The sequence below is a fragment of the Pteropus alecto genome, unplaced genomic scaffold (assembly GCF_000325575.1).
Source record: "Pteropus alecto unplaced genomic scaffold, ASM32557v1 scaffold76, whole genome shotgun sequence".
Classification (NCBI taxonomy): domain Eukaryota; kingdom Metazoa; phylum Chordata; class Mammalia; order Chiroptera; family Pteropodidae; genus Pteropus; species Pteropus alecto.
The window spans coordinates 3,207,283-3,229,752 of record NW_006443138.1 but is presented as its reverse complement, the minus strand read 5'-3'; the positions used below and the strand labels follow the sequence as shown (position 1 = coordinate 3,229,752).

Below are 22,470 nucleotides of genomic sequence, written 5' to 3'. Positions count from 1 at the left end.
AAAATTAATCCTTTTATTCCAAAGGTAAGTAAAAAGGAATTTACTAAGCACTCAAATATAACTTTCTAAGTGGGAAGTGGGTGCCTTTGGTGATGCTGAGGCATCTTTTCTATCTCCTCTCTTAATATGAAGATAATTATTATATAACGCAAAATTATAATATAGGAAGAAAAAATAAAGAGGTACTTACGTATTATAACTATGAATATAAATCTTATGAGCTGTCATTTGTTGTAGCGAAAAAACATGAATTATCATTCGGTGAAGTATATCACTAGTTTCTGCAAAAAACTGGTCAAAACCCCAACACTTTTCCTGATCTGCCTCAAGGATGTTTGCAAGAACAGGAGTAAGTAGAACTTGAAGACCCCTAAAATAGTATTGAAAAAAGTTGAAGAGTGAATGTGTTATATTTTATCTAGATACAAAAATCATAATATTTACCAACAAATCAAAGGAACTGCTATTACTATTATTAGATTATTTACAAGTTTTTAAAAGTCTGCTGACTTTTCAGAAAGCCAAGTAACCTTAGTTTATTATTACTTGTCAATAAATCAGGGGTTATGGTATTTTTATGTTAACTTATCTTTTACTGATTATTTTCTTTCTCTCCTTCCTAAGTTTCTTCACTTTTCTAAACACATTCTAACACTGTATATACATACACAGCCATCCAATTGATTAGAAACAGATAGTCATGAGGATGAGATAACAATTTAATTTCAGAGTCTTTAATGTCCTTTTAATATGGTACAATATATCATTTTTCATATTGAATTTATGTCTTTTGTAGTATATTTCTGTGAACGAAAAAGAGGCTACACAATATACCCGACAAGCTCAGGGGGAGAACATGGCAGGCCTGATGAGCTTAGTGACCAAAAGTAACTACATAGAATGGTCTGATCACAAATTCCTAATTGGACAGGTAATAGCGGGTAGTCATGTCCCATGCCTACAGCTTCCTTAGTAAAGGTCAATCTTTATCTTACTTAAGTGAGCTCTGTCTACTGTTCTTATGCATTAATAATAACGTACCTTTGAAATGTCAGAGATATTTTCTTTTCGTACCTCTTGAAGGCACAATCACTGGCACCAGAGAACAAGACCACAGAACCCCTCATTATCTTGTTCCCCGCACACTAACTCTATGTACTGTAAATGTTCATTATTAACTATCCTCTACCCACTAATGTGAAGTATGTGTTTCTCAGTTTTGCCATTTATCCAATCCTAGAGATTCCTCTCTCTCTTGCTATGCTTTCTTGTAGGGAGCTAAAGCTCTCAAAATTCAAAGGAGTGCATGGATTATCTCGGGAGGCCTGCTTGCATAAAAAAAAAGGAAAAGGCTAGTTCTGTGGAATTCCAGGAAGAAGAAGATTAAGTATAGAAAAAGGAAAGGGAGTGTCAAAGGGAGTGTCGAAAATTGTACCTCAATCTTATTATGTTATTTTGGGATACACGAAGGAACAGATTATGTATAAAAAGAAGCATAGGAAATAAACTCGGAGAGACAGTTGTGAGATCTGTTCTCCCTCCTGCACCCTGTCTGTCTTCTCTTTTTTCTCAGTCCCCGCTCCCCCATTCAGGTACCCGGTTTGACTTGGTCGGCTGGTTTCCGACACTTTCTCCCACCTCCTTAATGTACCACCAAAGGTACATGCACCTTTCTTAAGTCTTCTCTTTTGATTCTAAGTCTTTTCCTTTGATTCTAACGTATAAAATGAGTTGGAAAGCTTCCATTCTCCAGAGCAATTAAGATCTTGCTTCCCAGCATATGTTGTCAGTTGGGCTCAAATAAAGTCATAAAAATTTTCTACAGGTTTGGATGTTTCTTACATTGACAATTCTTTAAGAAGTAAAATTACTATAATCATCTAGCAATAAATTAGTGACAATTCAACTAGGAATAATTTTTGACTAATAAGCTTAAATATTTTAAAATAAGTGAATAGAAGGACTTTTATTCTTTATCATGCTTTCACTGAATTATAAAATATGCTCAAATAGACTCTCAATTATGGAATTTCAAATAGTCTTAAAAATATATTCTTGACTATGTGACAGGCACTGGAACAATTCCCTGTTTGTGAACAGTTTTTAAAGTACATATTGGACATTTTTAATTTTTGCCTAGCAGGTTTCTACTCTCCCTCCTTTTTTTAAGGGAATCCACACCTCTACACTCTCTAACTCTACTCCCTGTGCACAGATGGGCATAAGAGCCAGGTCTGGTTATGATTAGTTGTAGGTAGCTAGGTGGTAGCATATAGGTTAAATGAGAATCAACTCAGAAATCTTTGCTAAACCTATCGGAAAAGTCTTTCTTCCCAATGAGTTTTCAAAGCTGTGAGAATGTGAGTCTAGCAATGCCAGCAGCCATCCTATGGCTGCCAGGAAAGAGTCCGACTGAGAGGAAAGAGAAATCAGAGAAAAGCAGATCAGATGATTTGAAGAGACCAAGTCTTGACAAAGTCTGAGACTGAGGATCTAGCTGTGCTTTACGTCACATATACATATAAACTTTTAATTACAAAGCCAGTCTGTTTCCTTTTTCACTTAAACCAGCTGAGTTAGGTTTTTCTCACTTGCTATTCAGTCTTGACTAATACATATAAAAAAGAATACCTTTTTTTGTAGTCGTTATATTTTTGATAGCTGTTAACACTGCTGATTAGCAGTACTTAACGTCCTTACTAATTTTTTAAAAAAGATTATATAATATACTTTCTGGTACCTAAGCAATTTTTATCAAAGAATTTATAAGATGGTGTGCTAAAGACTGATTAGACAGATAAGGCCTGCTACCCTCCTGAAATACGCGATCTGCAGTTCAGAATGTCAAATTACTGATTCTGAGTTTCAGCAATATAATTACTACACAGACAGTATTCGTTTCCTGATCCCCTTCAAATTTTATTTGTTTTACCTGAGATCCCCAGAATGAGTATTTTCTAAATCAAAATTTAAAACGAATCACTATTATAACATTAAATTTCTGTTCCCCAATAAAATGAATTTCTCTTAGTAATTTTAGCTGCATGACACAATTTTATTTTGGAGACTTTTATAAACACCACAAAAATGAAACTATCAAAACAGTGGTTTTCAAAAATAATTTTAGCAGTGGAACTTCTAGCGTAAACGAGTTTTCACAGAAATCAATACGCACAATGATAGGTAATATGTTACTCGTTTGTGAAATATATATTTATTTATATATATGTTGAAAGTCATACAAATTATAGCACAAATTATAATAGGTATTAAGCCAGTAAATCTTAATCTGTATGAGAGTGTTCACTTATAGATTATACAATTATCACATTCAGGAAAAATGGAAGTTAATTCATTAATCACAAATTCTAAATATTGATGAGTGTCTTGACTTTATTTCCAGATTAAAATCTAAAATAATCTACTCTGTACTTTTAATTTCTTTTACCTTAAATCTTTCTTTTTGATAACAGGATTCATATCTGATAATAAAATTTTTTGGGGTTCTGGCTGCTAAATAAGACCCATATGAACATTTGAAATGTAGGAGAAAACTATTATTTACAACCTTTTGAGTAATATAAATAGTTTTTTTAAATGAGGCTATATTAAACTTGTTGAGTATTTGTTTTTTAGAACTCTAGTTAACTCCTATCTATACCACTATTTGTGTTCAGTCAACATGAAGGTCAGTACAAAAGATACCAAGGTCCTAAGCTAGATCCCCACACTGGACAGAGTTCCAAGACCAGTGATTAGCAATCTCAAAAATGTATGCCCTGTGTCCTAATAGAGATCTAGCAAAATTATTTATATATTATATTATGTTTATAATCAATCTTTACATTGCTACAAAGACAAAAATCACAAATCAAAGCATATGCTTTAATAACATCTAATAAAGTAAGCAAACAAACAAAAAACTACACTTAAGTATTTGTGATTTTAGTCAACAAAGATTCCAAACATCAAAGTGCAAAAGGAGAGAGCTGGGTATACTATACTTACCGAGAAAGACTACAAGAAACAGGCATGTCTCCACTCCAGTCGATTGGTCCATTTTCTGCTTTCTGTACTCCAGATATTGCACCAGACGGCTTTCCAGTAATTATTTTATACCTGGGGAGGAATAAACGGAGAACAAAATAAGCAGTTCATTATTACATAGCCTATCAATAGGCTTTGCAAAAGTATTTCCTCAGGTGCACCCACAATTATCTACTAGATGAAACTTTGTGATTGATGTTCACAGAATCCACAAAACAATCAACATAACTTTGAATATGACTGACTGAAGTAGAATAGTGGTTGTATGATTATTATATATATGCCATAATTAATTTTTATTTGGGAGCTCAGAGTGCAATATAACAGCATCTTGATGTTCACAACAAAAATATTAATTTTTCCATCTGAAAAAATCAAGCAAACACAAAAAGTTATGCTACAGAATGTCTCTAAACCACGAAAAAAATAACCTAAATCTCATTCATCCATATTATCTAAAGGCACAGTCAACTGGACTATGAAATTACTGCATAGTGAACAGCAGCATACTTTAACAAAAAGGATAAAACTATACATGGCGCAGTATCAGAAAGATTCTTTAATTGAAAAAATACACACACATACAGGAATAGGTGTGTGTACCAAAATTAAAAGTCAAATTTAATTTGATTCTTGATCGTGATAAAAACAAAAATGAACTGAATAAAGAGCTAGATGGGGAAGCAAATATACAAGAATACTATAATGATGTAACAAGTCAACAAAAGCAGCCTTTTAGGTTCTGACACTTTTTCTAAACAAAACCTAAAAGTAGGAGAGGATTAAGAGCTTCATGCCTTCAAGAATACTTTTACCTTGATGAAAATGTAAAGCATAACATAGTGAAATCTTATTTAAGTTTATAGATATTATTTCTGGCATAATTTTCTTTTTGTTCAATGTCTACATAAATGTGCTCTGAGCAAATCAATATATATTTTTTTTAAAAAGTAAAACAAACCAGTACAACTGATTTGGACCACTTGCTGCTTCCTCAGTACAGGCAGTTAGGATTTCTGCCTTAAGAATTTTTTTTTCCAGAAAAGAAGGAAATTAATGTGTGTTGCAGTCACAGAAGAAGGATCTGACTGTGGAGGAATAAGCAGAGATATGTGAAATTAATGCAAGAGAAGAGAAGTGAATAGAATTAATGGCAGAATTCTTAAAGGAATGCTTACAAATTCTTGAAAAAGCTTAACTAATTTTGATAAGATTCAGACATAAACACATTCACTACATGTAAATGAGATGCAAAAGGATCAAAGCTGCTATGTGAGATAAATGCATCGTTCATTAGTAAAGCAAAAAAGACATTACTACTACTTCAAGCACTTCTGATCATTCATTAGCATCAGTGCTCATAAAAAGTTAAGTTTCTGTACTAATAAATAAATAAATTCTTCCGTGTATCTGACTACATGGTGGTCAGACAAAATCATCAGGTATTCCTAGGTGCTTATGAGTCATATGTTTCCTTTATTAGAGAGTATCCACTTTAATCCATTTTTAGTGCAGCAAAAAATGCTGGTATTGATTTAAAACATCTATGACAATGAAAGCATGATTAACTGCTAGATATAATTTATGGTTAAAAAGAAAACACAAAATGATTCTCAGCCTTCATCAACGAAGAGATTTTATAAAAAAGGGCACTGCTGTAAAGCAGGCTCAAGATGATGCTGCACCCAGATTATCAGTACAGTAATGGATGTCTTCTTCTCATGAACATGTATACTGTCCTTGCCGGAAAACATTGAGATATCCAGGTTTTAGCAAAAGTCATCGCATCGGCTGAATTGGTTTTACTTCTTCAAACCAGCAAACCATCAATTTTCTGAGATGAGATTAAAGACTGTATTTTTACAGTTGTGATTATTAAGTCATGTTTGCTTATAAAAAGCAGAGTCAAATATATAAAGGTCTGAGAGAAATGTTAAGATCTAAAAGAATGGTTGGACACATTAGGCTGTCAGTGAATTAGTGCCCCAAATCATTCACTAAACTAAAAAGTATTCATAACCTCATAGTTTTATATGTGTGTACATGGGTTGGCTGTTTCTCATGAAGCAAGGTCATTCTCTAATATCTTTTAAGGTAAAAAGGTGTGTAGTCAATGTATGGATAAAGTTTATAATAGATTTCACATCCAGAACTCCATCTCTCTTTTTCTCCATTATTTGGATTACAATAGTGGCTTGATATGCAATGATTATTTCCTAATAATTATGGCGGTACATAAATGTATAATGTACTAGTAAATGTATTCGGTCTTTGTACCATAACTGCAACACTAGGAAAAAAGTTAGTTACATTAAATGTTATTTTTGAAATGGTAAAAGTTCAAGCTAAGAATTGTATTTCTTTTAGATCTGGTAATGGTTCTAGTACTCCACAGATGTACTTTTTTTTTTTTTCGGTTATATAAAAAAAAACCCTAATAAATACATGAAGACAAATAAACAGTGTGCTGAAATAAAATCCAGAAGGCAGTATATTTTTAATGATGGACTAAAGACTGGATGCCATTTATATTTAAGATATTTAAACACTATATGAAAAATTATGCCTATACACTTCTATAAGGCTGCATTCTTTTTAAAAAGCAAATAGCTTAAAATATCAGAAATGATGGCTAAACAAAATAAGATACAGATACATTTTAAAAATTGTTTCTAATTTTAGATGACAAAACCACTTACATCACTTCCTTATTCCTACGTGGCCCTTCAAATGGTCTAAATGGCAGTGATCCAGTAGCTGCGTGGTAAAACGTTACCCCAATGCTCCAAAGATCAACTGTTGCTCCATATTTCTTCTGGTGATCTTTTCTTAGCACTGCTCTCTCATACATATCAGGATGCTTAAAAAAAGATGAAAAAACTACTAATTTGTGTTCTATGTGAATACTACAAAATAGGTATTCAATAATACGTGGAAATTCTATCATATTTTCCTGATAATTTAACTTTCCCAATCTGAGGAGACTATTTCATGTCTCTCTCTCCTCAAACCTCCAACACCACCTCGTCTGACCCTCAGTTTTGATGACCTGACTTTATACTTTGAAGAAATGGAAGTAATGAAATAAACTCTTGCTTATACCTTTTATCAAACACTAACCTACCTGAATGTGTCCAGACTCTAGGCCTACTTTCTAGTTACAATGGAACTGCTCTAATCAAAGTAGCCTTTTCCAGCTGTGTGGTGAAGCCCATGATATTGTCTCACCAATTCCAGAAATCATTTCCTACAATTGCCCCTTTTATTCTACACGTCAATTTCCCCCTCTCTGTTGGATTATTTCTTTCAGCTTACACACATACTTCAGGATCTCCCATTTAAAAAAACAAAACAACCTCCCCCCCGCCCAATTTGACACCATAACCCCTTCTGCTTCCCATTATAGCACAGCTTTACAAAACAGCTGTCTACACTTAGAACTGCCTTATTTCCTCATCTCCCACTCAGGTCTATGGCATTAAAAATTATGTATATTCTTTAAGTCCCCAAACTATCTCCTGCCTTGAGCTCTAGATTCATATAACTTACTGTTTTCTTGAATGTCTAAAAGGTAGCTCAAATCTAACATATTCAAATAGATTCTTGGTCTCCCCATTCAAACTTATTTCCTTCCAATGTTTATCTTCTAAGTAAACAGTACCACCATCTATCCAGTTGCTTAATTCAGAAGACTAGCCTGCTAGGATTCATTGGAGATCTAGCAACCCAGACAAGTAGCTGGTCTGGTGTTGAACACATGTCCTTTAAGCACAGAAGACACTATGCTACAGTTGCAGAGAACAAATGGGTCTTATAGGACATTGTTATGAGCTTACAGATCCAGACAGATTCTGTTGGACATTCAGCTCTGCAGAGAACAACCAAGGGTCAGTCAAACATGCTTATCAGCCTTTGGACATTTGCCTTTATGGAAGTTATGGACTGGAACCTGATAATTCTTGGAAGGTAAAGCTACAAGAGTATACTCTGGACAAAAGAGGAGTCATTACCCAATGATCCCAAATGAAAACAATGCCTTATGACACTGTTATTTGGCTGTGCCCGAGATACTGGGAATCAATGCATGTAACACTGCTGGGAGGATGCTTCTAAAAGATGATGCAATCTATGAATCTGATACCCAAAGGGCCATAATCTCTGAATTTGGGGGGGAGGGGAGGTGGAGTGGGACTCTTAGGAAATACATTTTAATGAGAAATCAGAAGAGGTGATAAGCATGAGGCATTGGAAGTGAGTGTCCAAACATATGTCTACCAGATACTTGGCATCTAAGTGGTTTCGCTGGTTCTGTGGCACAGCACATAAAGTAACTATTGTCCAAAGAAGTACTAGCCAGACCTTTGACCTGACAGCTGGTACTTAGTGTATAAATGGTACTGTGACTAGGCCAAGAGTGACAGAACATGCCTGATATCTTCCAGAACGTAAGGCCACCAACCTAGGAAGAGAAGATACAGAAATTCTAGGAGATATTGTACCTCAAAAGGTACAATACTATCTAACTGGTACAATTGGAAGGTATTCCCGAGGGAATGACTGACTGATAGTGGCTTGACACATGCTGGTCTGACATCTGTGTGCCCACTGGCTCTCTCCTTAATGTACTACTTGTGCTTGTCTAGGGCTTCCTATTACTGGGCCTGGGCCTCTGCATCTGGAATAGGAGCATAAGGATAAAGCTACTGCAAAGTTCTCAGATTATATAATTAAGATACCATATTAAAAATGGCAGAAGAAAGAATGTTGGTGTTTTCTTTGGATGTTAACACACAAAGGGGAGAAGATTTAACATCTAGCCTGGGAATTCCAAAACGAGAAAAGTTTTCATTTAAATGTGGAAAGATTTCTAGATTGCTAAACTTCAGGCTATTGTTTAACTCATTTGATAACTTCTGGTGCACTGCATATGAAAACAGCACTGGGCATCATCTGAAGTAGGAAAAAGATTAGAGTAAAATTTCAGCCTAGAGTACAGCATGGACTTGGGAGATTCTCTATTTAATGTTTTGTTCTTCCTATGTTAAGGCTGTTAGAAGCAAAAGCTAAACTGTGATCTTAGGAGGATATATGAAAGATTAATAGTTGGTAATGGGGGATCAACTTCATGAAAGTTGGCACAGGATCAATGGTCTGGTCATCGCAGTAACTGGGAAGGGCTACTGGTATTTAGTAAGCAGAGACTAAAGACATCCTGCTAAATATGGGACAGTTCTGAAAAATAAGCTTCTCACATCCTGTACGACTTCTGAATATCCTGCTTGATATTTGTGCAAGTGAGAAGTCTGTTTACAATGATCTAACTCCATTTTATATACACCTAAAGTATTTTTGTAGCTATAAGAATGCAGCTATCTGTAAAGCCACGTTAATTAGAAACAACCAAGAATTATTCAACTGCTTTGGAAAATCATGTCAGTGACACCACCACTTGTAATGTGTGACTCACTAATACGACACGCAAGTTATCACTGTACTTGCATTGAAAGTGATATTATGTATAGATGCAAGCTTCTGATAACGTTTGCCATTGAAGTGGTTCCTAAACTTCTACATATTAAATACCTATGATTTTATTATAAATATTTTCCTTTATATTATTATTAAGATATTATGCTATTCTTTTAATTAGGTATGCAAGTTGATTATATTATCTGATAATTTCATTTCAAGATACTGAAAGGAACGTTATAAAACATTATAAAAAAAGGGGAGTGATCATACAGGGTTGCAACCACTGGCCTGTGTGATCTGGCTGTCCTCTGCACACTTCTCCAACTTCTACCACCTGCCCCTTCACTCACTAAATGACAGCCAAACTACCATCTCTTCTGTTTTTCAAACATGGTCACTCTTATTTCTAGGCCTTCACGGTTGCTGTTCCCTCTACCTGTAATTCTCTTCCACCAAATCTTTGCATGGCTTGCTTCTTTTTATTATTTGAGTGTCAGTTCACTTAGGTTTGAAAGAAGGCTTTCCTTAGCTATCTTTCTTCTGCTAGTCACTCTTTACCTTACTTTATTGTCTTCCCAACACTTCAATCATCTGAATTTACTTGTTTACTTATTAACCATCAATTTTCTCCACTAGAATGTGGGTTCCATAAGAAGAGGAAACATGTACATTGGGTTCACTATTGAAGTCTCAGTGGCTAGAACAGTGCCTGGAATATAGTAGGCACTCCATAAATATTTGTTGGATAAATAAATGTAATCCATTTTAGGTACTGCTATTAAAAGATTCTTGAATATAACTACAGATTAATTTGGGGTTATATATTGACAGGAAAACAATTTAAGACACTTTAATCCATGCCAGATTTAGAATAATCTGAGAAAAGCTACAGGGTCGGCTAGATTTTATTCATTTTATCAGATTACAATGGCAGAATCTAATTGGAACAAAAGTCACAGAATCTAAGACTTTTAAGACAAAACCCAGAGCCATGAACAATTACTGATAGCTATATATTATAATTACTTTCTGATTACATGTTAAAGGTACTTACTTGTAAATCTATTTTCTTAAGTGTTTCAAATGTTTACTAACTTCCCACAAACAAACCTACATACACCATTTCAACCACAGAGCTTTTCTAGCTTTCTAACATTTCAGTTAGATCTTTTCAAGGCATTTCGTTTTTCGTTTCTAACAATGATCTTTTCTGTCTTTCAATAACTGCCCTCCCTGAATAGAACCTTCTGCTTCAGAATTATAATGAATTTTGCTCCATAGGGAAAACTATTATAACAAGCTTGTAATATATTAGCTACTTTGATCCAAAAAAGGAAGTCTAGAGGCTTCCGAAGTAAACAAAAAGGGAAGCCTAGAGGCTTCCAGAGTCAACGGACAGCTTTTTCTTTTAATACAGATCTACAGCATTGATAAAATTAAAGAATTTAAGAGTGTCAGAAAACTTGTAAGAATTTTTAACAGAAAAATAACAGCATCCTTAAAAACATTTCTAATTCCTTATCACACATCATATTCATTAAAACAGAAAATTTCATCTTCATCATAAAAGTTACATAACACACTGAATAGTTACTTGGTTGACCAATTACCCATATTTACAATATATCCAGCTTCTTTAAATAATATTAGTGATGGATGACTTACCAAATATTCTTCTGTGCCATACAGAGAAACAAACTGCTCATCATCTTCTAATTCTCTAGCTGCACCAAAATCTGTGAGTTTGTAAACAGACTGTCCATCTTCCCCTATAACACGCATAATATTTCCTGGCTTGATATCACGATGCACTATGCCGTTCTCTCGGAGATGATTCATTCCACCCACTTGGACAAGGAATATAAAATTCAGGAAATCATAATGTAGGTATCTGTGTGTGTATCTGTGTGTCAAATTCATCGATATAATTCATTCAATATTTACTCAATATGTTTTTCAATAAATTAGTCTAAAGTCATTTTAATCAAAGAATAGGTAGTAATTATATTTTCTATATCATGTTCGAGTCATAAGGAGTTTTTGAATAAGGTCAATTTGATTTAAGGAGTCCAATTTCTCTTAAATACAAAATGGTCTTAAACATATGACTTCCTGAAATACTTTTGGTTACATACATGTGGGCAATCTGCCTGAACTTATGAATAGATTCCCAAGAAAGATATCAATCTTTCACCACAGTTTCATATTTACCTTGGGGGAAAATATCCTACAAAAAAGTAAACTGGACTCAATACATAAAGTAATAAAAAGGTAACAGAAAGATGTGTCAGACTTGTTTCCATAAAAATATATTTCTTATATGCTTTTCTAAAAAGGCCATTTTCCTTTTTTTTTTTTAATGAGTGAAGGTGGCTGAAATGAAGCTGTTTTGGTTAACTGATAAGTAGTTTCACTGAGTGATAGTTTGAAACATTTGCTTGACAGCTGATAGATGAATGTTCAAATGTAACATATGAAAATAAGTTTAGGGGTGTCAACACTTAATTATGAAAACTTAAGGCTACCAGTACTCTTGAGTAGTCTGCAATTATCTATAACTTCTACCTGACTAAAGAGGCTGCCTGCAGTATATTGTTTCTCATTTCATCCTCACCTAAATGGTCTCCATACTGCTTCCAGTGTCAAGTTCAAGAATTCCCACTAACCTATACCTTCTTCATCACTAGACTTTTCCCATTCCTTAAATATTAATCATTTTTTCCAAGATAGAATTCCCTTTGGTTGCCATATTTTTTAAAAAAAATAATAGCTTTATTGAGATGAAATTCACATATCATAAAATTCATCCTTTTAAAGTATACAATTCAGTAGTTTTTAATATAGTTACAGTCACAGAGTGTGTAACCATCACCACTAATTTCACAACATTTTCCTAATGTCAGAAAGAAATCCCCAAACCATTAGCAGTCACTCCTCAACTCTGCCCTCCCCTCAAGCCCCTGGCAACCACTCATCTCCTTTGTCTCTGTGGACTTGCTATTCTGGACATTTTATATAGGTAAAATCATATAAATACTGTACCCTACTGTATCTGGCTTCTTAGCATAATTTTTCGAGGTGCCTCCATATTACAGCATGTATCACTATTTTTCCTTTTATGATTAAATAATATTCTATTGTATAGATATACATTTTGTTTATTTATCAGTTGATGGACACTCGGGCTGTTTCCATTTTTTGGCTATTATGAATATTGGTGTATAAGTTTTTGTGAGGAAAGTTTTTAATTCTTTTAGGTAAATACCTAGTAATGGAATTGCTAAGTCATATGTTAATTCTATGTTTAACCTTTGAGGAACTGCCAGACTATTTTCCCAAGTGGCTATATCATTTTACAATCCCACCTGCAGTATGAGGGTCCCAATTTCTCCACATCCTTAGCAAAACTTTTTTGTCTTTTTGATTTTAGCCATTATAGTGGGTATAAAGTGCTATCTCTTTGGGGTTTTTGATTTTCATTTCCCTAATGCCTAAATATCTTGAGCATCTTTTTATGTGCTTGTTGTATATCTACTCTAGAGAGATGTCTATCAAATTATTTGCCCATTTTTAAAATTGGATTATTTGTCTTTTTCTGTTGTCAGAATAAAAATTCCTTATCAGATATATGATTTGCAAATATTTTCTCTCATTCTATGGGTTGTCTTTTCACTTGATGTTGTCCTTTGAAATGCAAAAGTTTTTTATGTTAATGAAGTCCAATTTATCTAATTTTTCCTTTTGTACCATGCTTTTGGCATCATATCTAAGAAAGTATTGCATAAAGCTGATTTTGAATGTAAAATATTTATTTAAAAATTCTTATGTCATTACATATATACATAAACATAAAATCATATAAATAAACAAACGTACCCACATCTCGCAAAACAATTAAAAATTCAGACTCTGGTAGTCCATAGGCATTAGATGGCTCTTCTAAAACAGTGTATAAACTCCCACATGGACAAAATTCCATAATAAGGACTTTATGTCTTGTTGTTGTCTAAAAAAAAAAAATCAGTGATTGGGACTCAATATAAAAAATAAGTTTTTATATGCCATTATTTATCTGACTTCATTTAAATATAGGATTTGCTACAACAACGAAGGCACTTTGAATTACTTTACCTGGGATTTGTTAAATTGTTGACTGCACACATATAAGAATTAACAGCTTCTAAATTCCTATTAAAATTGGATTTACATTTGAAGACAGTCAAACCACAGTGAAACCTGGCTAAATCTGAACTCAAAAATCATTGTTACAATGTTATAATGGCTCTTTAAAAATTATTTTTAATTTCTAATACTAATAGTACCTTTAGGACATTAGCTCTTCTAACAAATCTCTTAAAACACTTGAAGTTTTTCTCACAAAGAGTATTTTTACTTCAAGAAATGGAGTTCCAGCCTTAAAAACAAAGAGGTGCCAAACAGCTGAGTGGTCCCTCTCACAGTAAAGTTCTAGTCTGCTTATTTGCATCTGAGCGGTTGATTTGTTTTAAACCTTGATTTTAATGTACATTTGATTATAAGATATGTCAATTTAATAACAGCTTTATAGATGAAAAGAAATATTACCAAATTTCATATACATATTGATTATAAGACATTTGCCATTTCAGAAACCTGAAAATATAAATATGTGTTTCAAAGTCCAGTGTTCATCTCCAACTTTTTATCCATTCTTCCTTTTATACAATGGCCCCAAAACGCTTTTATAAAATATTTTGAATTTCTCTACTATCTTGCAGTTATAAAAAATTTTTTTTAAAAAATCTTGTTTTTAAATAATGAAATATGTTGATAGTGGAAAATTTGGGAACTACCCAAAGTTCCATCCCCGAGATAGTTATGCTAATATTTTGGTATACTTTCTTTCAGTCTTTTTTCTATATATCAAATCACATTATAGGTATCTATCTGTATATCATATTGCATATATATATTTTTAATCCTGATTTTCTCACATAACATTATATATAAGCATGTTCCCATATGATTAATTTTTGTTAAATATCTCCTTTTATTACTGTTAACCACTGTGTAGTAAAGGATTAATTTTATCCATAGAAAGGTTTGGCTTTTGCCCGTGGCTACTGGGAGGTGATCACTAGGCTTTAGGAATGTCCTGTCTACTAGAAGTGTCTTTGTCTGGAGACTTTAGTCACATGACAGCTTAACAATGTGATTTATGATGGGGTTTTAGGACATGAAGATTTGTTCCAACTTCTAGAGTAAATGGAGACTAAAGGTATTAGCCCGAACCTCTGGGAAGGGCTGGAGACTAAAGGTCAGCCATACGGGCAGTATGTGATTGAGCTCCAATAAAAACTCTCAACACCAAAGGCTTAGGTGAGCTTCCAAGGTTGGCGATATCCTGTGTCAGGAAGGTTACGTGTCCCTGAGGACAAGGAAGATTCATGTTTTGAACCTTCTGACATTCTGCCCTATGGGGTCTCTTCTTTTGGCTTATCCTAATTTGTATCTTTTTGCTATAATAAAACTGTAATTTCAAGTATGGTGCTTCACTGAGTTCTGTGAGTCATTCAACATTCTAGCAAATTATCAAATCTGAGGGTAATCATGCAAAGCCCCCAATTTGTAGCCAGCCAGAAGTGAAGATGGCCCTTGGTACTCCTAAACTTGCACCTTTTGAATGAATGAGCACAGTTTTGTGGTGATTGTTCTCTCTGAGCTACTGTCAGTAGTCTTGAACAAACTTGACATTCTGGAAGGCTGTGCTCTTAACCTCACGGGTAGCTAACTCCAGGTAACTATCCATTACACATTCTAACTTATTTAACTATTCTTTAAAACAGGGCAGCAATGAACACCTTTGTGCATAAAATTATAATTTACATTTCTAAATACATCTTAAGTAATCACTAAATATAAAATCCCTATTATAAAAAGTAAAAACTGCCAAATTGTTTTTCAAAAGGTGTGATATTACTGATTACCCATGTAAAGGGATTAACATAGATTTCTATTTCCATTATTTCTAGATAATTATCTAATGATAATCTTATTTTCACCATTTCCTCCAAAAGTCAATACTATCTTTTACAACTGAACTTTATATATTAATCTCTGGGTTCCTAAGATTTTTATTCTTTAACAAAGTCTTCTTTTGATTATTTCACTTTCTCCTTGCGCCTTTAATAATTATGTCAATTTAACTTCATTTGTTTTTTTAAAGTAATACTGGTAACTATATTCTATACTTTTTTATTTATTTTTTATTTTTTTAAGCTAATGATGAGACCCTTAATGTGTGGCTGAAAGTTTCAATTTGCCAGGGAGATATGAAAAGTCAAGCTCTGTATATTCATATAATATAACCTTAAAATATATGAAACAAAAATGAGAGAATTACAAAGAGAAATTCACAATCTACCATCAAACTGAAAGATTTTTAACACAATTATCTCTGTAATTGATAAATTAAGCAGACAAAAAAAAAAAGACAGTGAGGATACAACGGATTTGAATAAAACAAGTTTGATCCATTAAGCGTGTATGGAACACTACACCCAGCAGTTACAGAATTCAAATTCTTTTCAAATAAGTGTACAGAACGCTTATAAAACTGCCTATAATTTTGTAGTGTATAAAACAAGCTTCAACAAATTTCAGAAGTTGTTATTAAATATACCACAGTCTCTGACCACAGTGCAATTGTTAGATATTAATAACAGAAATGGAACTAGAAGAACACCATGCTTGGAAATTTAAAAATACATAAACCCATCATAATGGATATTAAATGTTTTGGAACTAAATTATAATAAAAATATTACATACTAAGGCTTGTGATATACGATTTTACCTAAAACTGTACTGAAAAGGGAATTTATAACTTTGTTACATTAAAAAAGAGGGCTCAAAATAAATAAAAATGACATCTATCTTAAGTCAGCTCTCTTTTATTTTTCATTTTACCATTTTCTAATTCCATGATACTGTATTTCCATTGTTACAGCTATTCAAGAATCTTTAAGAATAGATTATTTGGTTGTATGAGCTCTAAATTTCGCCATTTTTTAAAACTCGTTATTTATAAAGCATTTTTTAAAATTACTTCTCCTGAACTGTAATAACTACAACAAACATGACAAGATTAATTGAAACTTGACTACTTACCTCCTCCTCAATTGCAAATAATTTGACAATATTTTTGTGATTGAGTTTTTTTAACACTTCAAATTCTCTCATTTGAACATCTACTGGACGAAGGAAGCTTATGTTATTAAATACTTTGATAGCAAATAAGTCACCAGTTTTCTAAAAAAATAAGAGAGAGAAAGGTTTTATTTATCTATAATATACAGAAGGTTAAAAGGTACTACTAGAACTAGCTATAGCAATTTATCTTTCTTACAGAACGCCCCAAATATTTTAAGCATAGGTAATTTGTACTAGAGTTCCTGACTTTTTTTAAAGCTAAAATAAATCAATCAACTGTTCAATACTCCTTTTGAATTGTATGCTTTGGAATATAGAAAAAACTATTTTCTTTCATATTATAAAGCTTCCACTATGATACAAGTGGCAAAGATAGGCATTTACAAGTCAGAAGAGCTCTATTAATAGTAGCAAATGTGAAAGTATATTTTAGATGAGAAACAGAAAGTGCAATCTACAAGAGTTTCTTCAGGGCCTAACAAATTTAAATTAATCAAAACAGATAAAGAGAAATTGAAAACTACATTCCACATGAAATTTTTAGTAAGAATCTCAAAGATATACAATTAATTTTTAAGAAATATTCCCTAGTTGCAATAATGTGTCTGTGTATATGTGTGTACAGAAGTAGGAGCTCAAGAGTAAGGTTAAAGTAGACTCTCGTCGTTGGATGGCACCACTGTCCTGGGCAAGTCGCAGCAACTTCGCCTAGATGATTAGGGCAGACTGATGTCCACAGACCATTTCTAGAGTATCGAAGGCATTTCTTTTTCATTCTGCTATACCTGCAGCACCCCTCTCTCTCATGACACACTGTAGATCATACACAGAATTACAATGCACAGCTCTAGTTGAGAGGGAATCTTAGAGGCACAAAACAGATGCTGAAGTTCAGGTAAACATCCCATTCTTAAGTTCTTCACATTAACCTTACTTTAAGGCTCTCTTCCAGACCCTCCCACTTCCTTCCACTCACTCTAGTCTACAAGCCTCTCCTCCGTGGTCAGTCCAGATTCTTTGAGTTTAATCTTGTTTTTCTCATAATCCAAGGTTGAACTTCCCTGGAGCAAGTGAAAAGATCATTTCCTCTTTGATCTTGGGGTTCAAGAACCTGCTTCCTAAAGACATTTCATGGCTCTCTGTCAGGGTCACCGTGCTGTTTCTGCTTCGAAGCCCTCTGCCCAGCTTTCCACAAAGTCTCCTCTTATAGCCATCACCATCCTCCCCTCACCCCAGAAACTCATATTTTTCTTAAACCATTTAACTACTGCGCAATCTCGCTCTTCAAGACCCTATTCAGAGACCATCATCTATATGATGTGATCACTCTTCCCTCATTCCCCGCCTCCCCTCGCACCAAATACACACATATATTCTTTCCAGAGGAAAAGGGCCACTGACCATTTTCAGACAATATGAAAATTGAACACTGAACGACAGGTTCATTGCACTGTTTTCCCATTTGTTCGGCCAGGATAAGGACACTGCCAAATCTATACCACCCAACTGAGAGATTTTTCTTGAGGATACGTGTCTCAAACTTAGTCTAAAATCAGGAGAATCCTAACAGAGGTGTGAGCAGGGAACATAATACAATGTTATGGTTGCACTGCACAACCATGATCAAGGCCACTGTGATCAAGGCCAGTATTTTCCAAACTTTTGTAGTCTACATCATACCTGTGACATTACTGGGATACGTGTAGGAACATACCATTTTCCCTTTATTCAACTGCACATTTAGCATTCACTATCCCTAAGTTAAAACATACCTAAATATTTAGAGTTCTATGTGTACATATATACATTAACTCATTTAACATTGTTGACAGGTTCTGTGACTTTAACTGAAACAAGTATAACTTATTTCACTTAAATCCTGTGCCACCACTTGTCTTCTCTTCTTGGTACAGGGCACAAAACAAAAACAATTTTTAGGACAGGATCATCCAAAGTTGATCACAATGGACTTGACCCAGAACATGTGGACAATTCTGGAATCGGAGGGAAAAAAAGTTAAAAATATTTGTATTACACTTCTGATTCATTCTCTATGAACCATAAAGGCTTGTTTTAAGTCAATTCTCTCCCCAGGAGAGGAAATAGCCACTCCCCTACAAATGCTTATCTCACTGTCACTGACTGAACTGACTGGTAATCTCAAGGCTACAGGAAAATATGAAGAAACTCCTTATTAAAACATTTAGAGTTCCTGTTTCTGAAAAAAAGAATTTAGCAGGCTCTAAATATCATTTACTCAAAATAAATTCATAGTGCTGAAAAATTAGTGGATGGTTATTTGCATTATAAAAGGATATTTTTTTACTCCATTATTTTTCTAGCTTCCTTACCAGAATAGAAACTTTAGTAATCTTAAATGTCTTCATGTTAAATTGTTTTAATTATCTTTAATTTTATCCTCCAGTATAGAATCTGACACAAAATCTTTAGGGTTCTTGAAGTGCCTCCAACATCAGCCCTTTTATTTTATTCTCACTTCCAATAACAAGTTTGGATTACCTCATATCAAGCTAGAGCTTTTTAAACCTGAGATCATCTAATTTTATTCCAATCTATCTTGTAGAATGCTGTGTTACTTGTGGCATGAAGCTTTAGTACAGCACATCAGAACCGTGTATGGGTTCCCCTCCAAACTACACATTTGCCTCCTCCTCCTACTCCTCCCCCCACCAGCCCCACCAAATCACTATCACCGAACTTTTGTTAGTGAGATCACTCACTACCATAGGAGGGCTAGTTTGGGTAAAGAATCAAAAGGCACAACACATCTTCCCAAGTCCCCTTTTTCAACGAACCTCCTGTTTTTCTCTGCTTCCCAACACATAACCTCTGCCACCACTGAGTAGATATCACTGCCTCTGACATAAGCTATGCCTTAAAATAACCACAAAAACAGGTATTCTCTTTAGACAGTACTATCAAAGATACCAAGTTTCACATTTTAGTACCAGTGTACTTCTCAGAAAAGTACATATAAAATGATAGAAGCCTTCAGTTTTGTGACCAACCTTATGTCTTCCACGAAAGACATTTGCAGTAGCTCCTTGGCCTAAAATATCAGATAAAAGCCACAGATGATTAGAAGTGCTCTGCATCTCGGCTTGGTCAGGCGATTCCCTTGTTATATATACTAGGAGAAAAAAAAAATTTGCATGTTTGTTTTAAGAAACTAAGACATTTAAGACAAATGTCTATTTTTAGTCTCAAGTAAGATTACCCATTATTTATAGCTAAACTGAAGTATATAAACAGTTCAATGTAAAAATCTAAGTTACCAGATTTATAAAGGCTAAAATGCTGTGTGGGCTCTGAAAAAACATTAACCAGTGACATCTTATATTCTCAATTTAATTCACTTATCAAAAGGCTGAAAAAAAATCCCTTCTAATTTTGTCTTTGTCAATTTTGTCTTTGTCAAGAGTGATATTGGCCACTTCTTCAAATGTTTTGAAAGATTAATCAGCAATGAATTATATTTGAAATATATTTTGAAATTATACTTCAAAATAAAGTAATAATGTAAAATATAATAGAAATACAGTAAAAAATTACTTTTGTTTCCTTCAAGGGCAGGGCAATGCTAATGAAAACAACTGTTGCCAGTGCATGACACTTCCATAACTTAAAATTTGTCTACAGAGCCAGATAATCATAATGGAAAGGGGTAAAAATTATTATTCCTGAAAAGTTACTAACTCTTTGGAAATTAAGGACTGTTTCTCCAACCTCCAAGTATATAAATATAGACGAACCAAGTATATATTACCAAGTCTTAAAAAATAAGCAAGGGGAGCCTACTCATGTTCGGGGGCTCAGGAGGTATATGGAAAATCTGTTTCTTCAGCTCAATTTTTCTGTGAACCTAAAACTGCTCTAAAAAATAGAGTCTAATAAAAGAAAAAGCATCATCCCCTTTCAATATTAAAAAAAAGCACCACCTCTTTTTAATACTGTTCTTTAATACTGAAAAGCTATATAACTATAAAAATATTAAAAATATTTGAGTTCTATATTGGAATAAAAATGAGGTATGCTAAACAGCATAAACACTAGTCTCACTGAGCCACCTTAAACCTGCTGTAATGTCAAATCAAAACAGATCTTAATATTCCTTCGCAGTAAGTTAGAACATACTAGGTATTCAGTGATGAATTAATAACTGCCAACATTCCAAGAAGGATTAGGAACTTAAAGAATGGCCAGGGGTCTAAATTTCAGCAATTTCTGATATACTAAGATATACTTATATAATTTTACCAGCCATCTAATTCAGATAAGGAATATCACATACAGCAATTTATCGGAAATAAGCAACACGTTTGTCAGCTACTGAGGTAACAATTATAAATTTCTCAAATATCTTTTCAACAATATTGTCAAACATTTTTCAATAATGAAAAACCATCCCTGATTACTGTTAACTGCTGTTTGAGATAAATGCGAATGGTAAATAGTATCCACTAGGTACGTATGCGTAGGTAGTGGATACTATAAAACACATTTATCAGCTAAAACACCTGCTCTCTCTCTATAGGCAGATATAAAACTACAGTTTTACACTGATCAAGGGTTAGTGTCTTTCGAAACTATCTTCCAATAACCCCACAATAACAGCATGTTAAAATATTACTCAACACATCCACAAGGTGCTTGCTATATAAATTTTCCCAAAATTTTGACACAACATAGGCAGGCACTCAACAAGTATGTTACTGGTGACCCTGCCTTAAGTGTACTTCCCTATACTGTCCAGAATGAAAGATACTCTTTGTCCACAAGATGAAAACAGGTTTAGTGAGACGGCAAATAGACTAAGTTTCAATACTTTCAAATCCCACTACTAGGTGATTCATTTGTTAAACATATATTCAGCGTTCTAGAGTGAAAAAGGTCAGTCTCCGCTTATGCGTTTGACAATTACTGGGTTGAACATGGTTTGAAGCCACCTACTCAAAATAGCTGGGAAGCGGACTGGGAAACAAGCCTATAGCCATTTCCCCAAAGGACACGTTTGGGAACTTGCGTTATATGCACGTATACTAAAGACGTCTTCAGCTTCTAGCTTTCGGTGAGTCAACCCCCGCTTGTTATCACTAAAACCTTAATGAAACGTCTCTTTTTAATCGTCTGAAAAAGAGTAACCCATTAAAAACTGCCGATCTCGTCAACGCGCGGAAAGGGATAGAATGTGGCCAGCCTAACTCCAAAGTAAAGGGGCACCGCGCCGCTTCGGGGCGGCCAGGGCCCAGACTCGGTCACGAATACATCTTCTTTCTTCGTCTCCAACGTCGCTAGACCTGGGAGGGCCCCGGTCAGAGGGCCGGGAGTCGAGGTGTTGGGGACAGAGCCCTCGCGAGCATTCCACCGGGTTCCGGCTGCCCCAGACACCAGCAGCGGTGTCCACTCAGCCAGGGTCCGGCAAGGGCTCGGCCTCGGGTTGTGCGGGGCTTCTCGGGTCGCCCACCGCCCCCCCCAACCCCCGCTCTGACTCAGCATCCCAGTTTCCCGCAGGGGGCGGCAGCGCTCCGCGCGGGCCGGTACCGGGCTCGGCTGCCCCTGCCCCGCGCGGCTCCGGTCCCTCTGCTCGCGTCTACCCCACTCACCGCGCCCGATCTCCGCGGCGCCACCGCCAGCGGGCTCCCGCGGCCTCCGTGCACCTCAGGGCACTTCCGGCTTCGCGAGTCCTGGTCAGAGCCACGTGACCGACGGCCGGCGCGAGGGGGTGCGCGTGCGCACGCC

At 34.9% G+C, this 22,470-nt stretch overlaps 1 protein-coding gene across 2 annotated transcripts in view; it reads right to left on the bottom strand.

Annotated features, from left to right (window-relative positions):
- Positions 1-22,457, bottom strand: part of TBK1 (TANK binding kinase 1) — a 37,882-nt gene extending 15,425 nt beyond the window's left edge. The window contains exons 1-8 of one of the 2 annotated variants that reach the window (XM_006923703.3): positions 22,335-22,457; positions 19,740-19,861; positions 16,669-16,809; positions 13,396-13,525; positions 11,185-11,366; positions 6,747-6,907; positions 4,009-4,119; positions 191-370 (exon numbers count right to left, since the gene is read on the bottom strand). In XM_006923703.3, the coding sequence (XP_006923765.1) occupies positions 191-370; positions 4,009-4,119; positions 6,747-6,907; positions 11,185-11,366; positions 13,396-13,525; positions 16,669-16,809; positions 19,740-19,826 (992 nt within the window). In that variant the 5' untranslated portion in view covers positions 19,827-19,861; positions 22,335-22,457. Of the gene's footprint in view, positions 1-190; positions 371-4,008; positions 4,120-6,746; positions 6,908-11,184; positions 11,367-13,395; positions 13,526-16,668; positions 16,810-19,739; positions 19,862-22,334 lie in introns of those variants that run through there. The other variant, XM_025041035.1, reaches the window with a different exon arrangement.
- Between the last annotated feature and the right edge of the window lie 13 nt (positions 22,458-22,470).